The following is a 2,884-nucleotide window of genomic DNA, read 5'->3' on the forward strand; positions in this document are numbered from 1 at the left end:
CCCGCCAACATACCTGGCTAATTTTTGTATTTTTAGTAGAGAGAGGGTTTCACCATGTTGGCCAGGATTGTCTCGATCTCCTGACCTCAGGTGATCTGCCCACCTTGGCCTCCCAAAGTGCTGGGATTATAGGCTTGAGCCACCGCACCCAGCCTATTTTCTGTATTCTTAATGCACTGACCTTGGGGGTCTTGATCCCGGAGAGACCACAGCTCCCAGAGCCCACAGGTGCCTCCTTGTCACACTCACACCAAGCCAGTGTCCCTGCCCTCAGTCACCCCAGGGCGAGGTACTGACTGACCAGGGGCTGCTGACCCCAGGACCCAGGGAAGTCGCTCCAACTCCAACCCTGTCCTGATCTCACCTGGCAGTGTCCACCCTGCCTCATTTGCCCTTCCTGCCCTGCCCCCATGAACTGGGGCTCCCCACCACTCCGTGGCCCTGTGTGCTGTGCCCCCTTCTCTTGGGAAATGTAATATATCATCTTTGCAGGAAGTCGTCTCCACAGCTGCCACCTTACCGCACCTGATTAACACTAAGCCCAGGTACACATTTTAGAACAAAGGTGTGTGGCCTCTGGAAATCAGCTCTGGAAGCGAGAAGGGGCCAGTAGCTTTGCTTCGGGAGGGAGTGTGGTGCTGCCACCATGTGGACCTGCAGCGGGTTTGTGCTGGCCTGGGCCACATCACGGCACCAGCACAGCAGGTCCACACAGTGGGACGGAGTGACAGGAAGCTGGGGGATCCCCTTCCAAGGGCAACACACAGTTTTGTAAAATTTGCTAAGCCAAAATTCCTTAACCACAAGCGCTCCTACCCCGTCTCCGCTTCCCCTCTTGCTGGGCTGGCACTGGAGAGGCAGTGGGCACTCTGCGGCCTGGCAGGGGGACGTTCAGTTGTGGAGACATCGGCGGGTCAGCAGCCTCCACCATGCCCTTCCCAGCCACTTCCTTCCAGACGTCCTAGGGGAGAAACAGCTTCCAGCAACACCCATGGCAGTTAACACAGAGGAGTGACTCACAGGAACTTCTGGAAGAGGAGGAAAGATCTTTCTGATTTAACAGGAAATGCCGACATCAACGAGAGAATGCGGGACCCTCACACCAGCCTCAGGAGAACCCGGTGGATACGGCTCATCTCAGAGGGTGCCTTGGATAAGCACCTGGGGAAAAAAGGCAGCACCTGAAACTGGCCAGCCTGCAGAGGAGCAAGTTTTCTCCAAATTTCACAACAGGCTTTAATGTGGATGATGTAACCAGTCCTCAGTACATTTCTGTAAAGCAAATCACACTTTAAGAAAACCAGCCATGTTAGTGGGCCTGAGGATTACCTTTCATTTTCCTCTTTTCTCTCTGGAAAATGATATTGCAAAATTGTAAAAAGAGACAATTAAAAAGTGGATGAAAGGGTCTCACAGCGAGCCATTATGAATAAAAAATCTCAGTATTTTCTGGATTTTGTGGTGCTTGTGCTATTAGTCACGTTTTAAGAAATGCTTAATTTATGACTTCTTCTTGCATCTAATTTTATTTTATTCTTTTTTTTGAGACGGAGGTCTTGCTCTGTTACCCAGGCTGGAGTGCTGTGGTGCAATCTTAGCTCACTGCATCCTCCGCCTCCTGGGTTCAAGTGATTCTTCTGTCTCAGCCTCCTGAGTAGCTGGAATTACAGGCACATACCACCACGCCCGGCTAATTTTTATATTTTTAGTAGAGATGGGGTTTTAGCATGTTGGCCAGGCTGGTCTCAAACTCCTGACCTCAGACAATCCGCCCGCCTTGGCCTCCCAAAGGTTTGAGATTACAGGCGTGAGCCACTGCACCCGGCCTGCATCTAATTTCGTAATAGTTATTTTGCATTTCTTCTTCTTCTTTTTTTTGAGACAGAGTCTTGCTCTTGTTGCCCAGGCAAGAGTGCAGTGGCGTGATCTCGGCTCACTGCAACCTCCGCCTCCCGGGTTCAAAGCGATTCTCTTGCCTCAGCCTCCCGAGTAGCTGGGATTACAGGCACGTGCCACCACGCCCGGCTAATTTTGTATTTTTAGTAGAGACGGGGTTTCTCCATGTTGGTCAGGCGGGTCTCGAACTCCCAACCTCATGTCCGCCCGCCTTGGCCTCCCAAAGTGCTGGGATTACAGGCATGAGCCACTGCGCCCGGTCTGCATTTCTTAAATAGATCCCCATCAGCAGTTGAGAGCTCTGGCTCTCTGACTAGATGCCTTCCCGCTGCCCCCAGGCAGCCCTTCCTGGTCACTCACGTTCTTCAGCGTGCTGTCTGTCCCAGAGCACAGCTCCTGGAGGGTGGAGGTCCCCGAAGCTTTGGCTACATTCCCTTTACCCTGGGGTCCACCCAGGGTCCTGCCCCAGCAGCTCAACCAACAGCTTCTGGACAAACAATCCTCCCAGGTTGAGGACCGAGTCTCCCCCGTCACCATATCAGGGGCCTGCGCCTCCCTCCTCAAACTGGGTCTCCAGCTCACCCTCCACTCCTGGAATCCCCCTGTGGCCTGGGTGCCCCCACCAGCATAGCCCCCAGGGCAGGTCTCCCGGCTCCTTCCCTCCACAGTCCACAGCCCCCAATCCCTTTCCGGCATCTCCCCGACAGGCCCCTCTCTGCTCTTCCCGCCCCCTGGGACCGCCTGCTGCGATGGCCCTGGAGCGCCGCCCTCTGCAGGTCCCTGCTTGGTGGTCTGGGGTGGGGTCCCCGGCTGCGCAGACTCCTGTCCACAGTTAGGCCCACGGGGGCAGGGACCCAGAGCGCTGCCAGCGGCGGGGAGGGGTGACCCGCGTGGACGCGGCTCTCAAAGGCCACCAACGCCAGCTGAACAAGACCCGCGGCGCGCACCGGGCAGGAGAGCTGGGCGCTTGGCGTGAGGCCCGGGCGGG

The 2,884-nt window shown here is 55.7% G+C and overlaps 1 protein-coding gene across 1 annotated transcript in view; it reads left to right on the forward strand.

The window, feature by feature from the left end:
• Positions 1–2,645: 2,645 nt before the first annotated feature.
• DGKQ (diacylglycerol kinase, theta 110kDa) overlaps positions 2,646–2,884 on the forward strand; it is a 14,461-nt gene continuing 14,222 nt past the window's right edge. Inside the window, exon 1 of the mRNA XM_011936827.1 lies at positions 2,646–2,698. Within this exon, the coding sequence (XP_011792217.1) occupies positions 2,646–2,698 (53 nt within the window). The remainder of the gene's footprint in view (positions 2,699–2,884) is intronic.

This window comes from Colobus angolensis, unplaced genomic scaffold (genome assembly GCF_000951035.1).
Source record: "Colobus angolensis palliatus isolate OR3802 unplaced genomic scaffold, Cang.pa_1.0 Scaffold157, whole genome shotgun sequence".
In the NCBI taxonomy this organism is placed as follows: Eukaryota; Metazoa; Chordata; class Mammalia; order Primates; family Cercopithecidae; genus Colobus; species Colobus angolensis.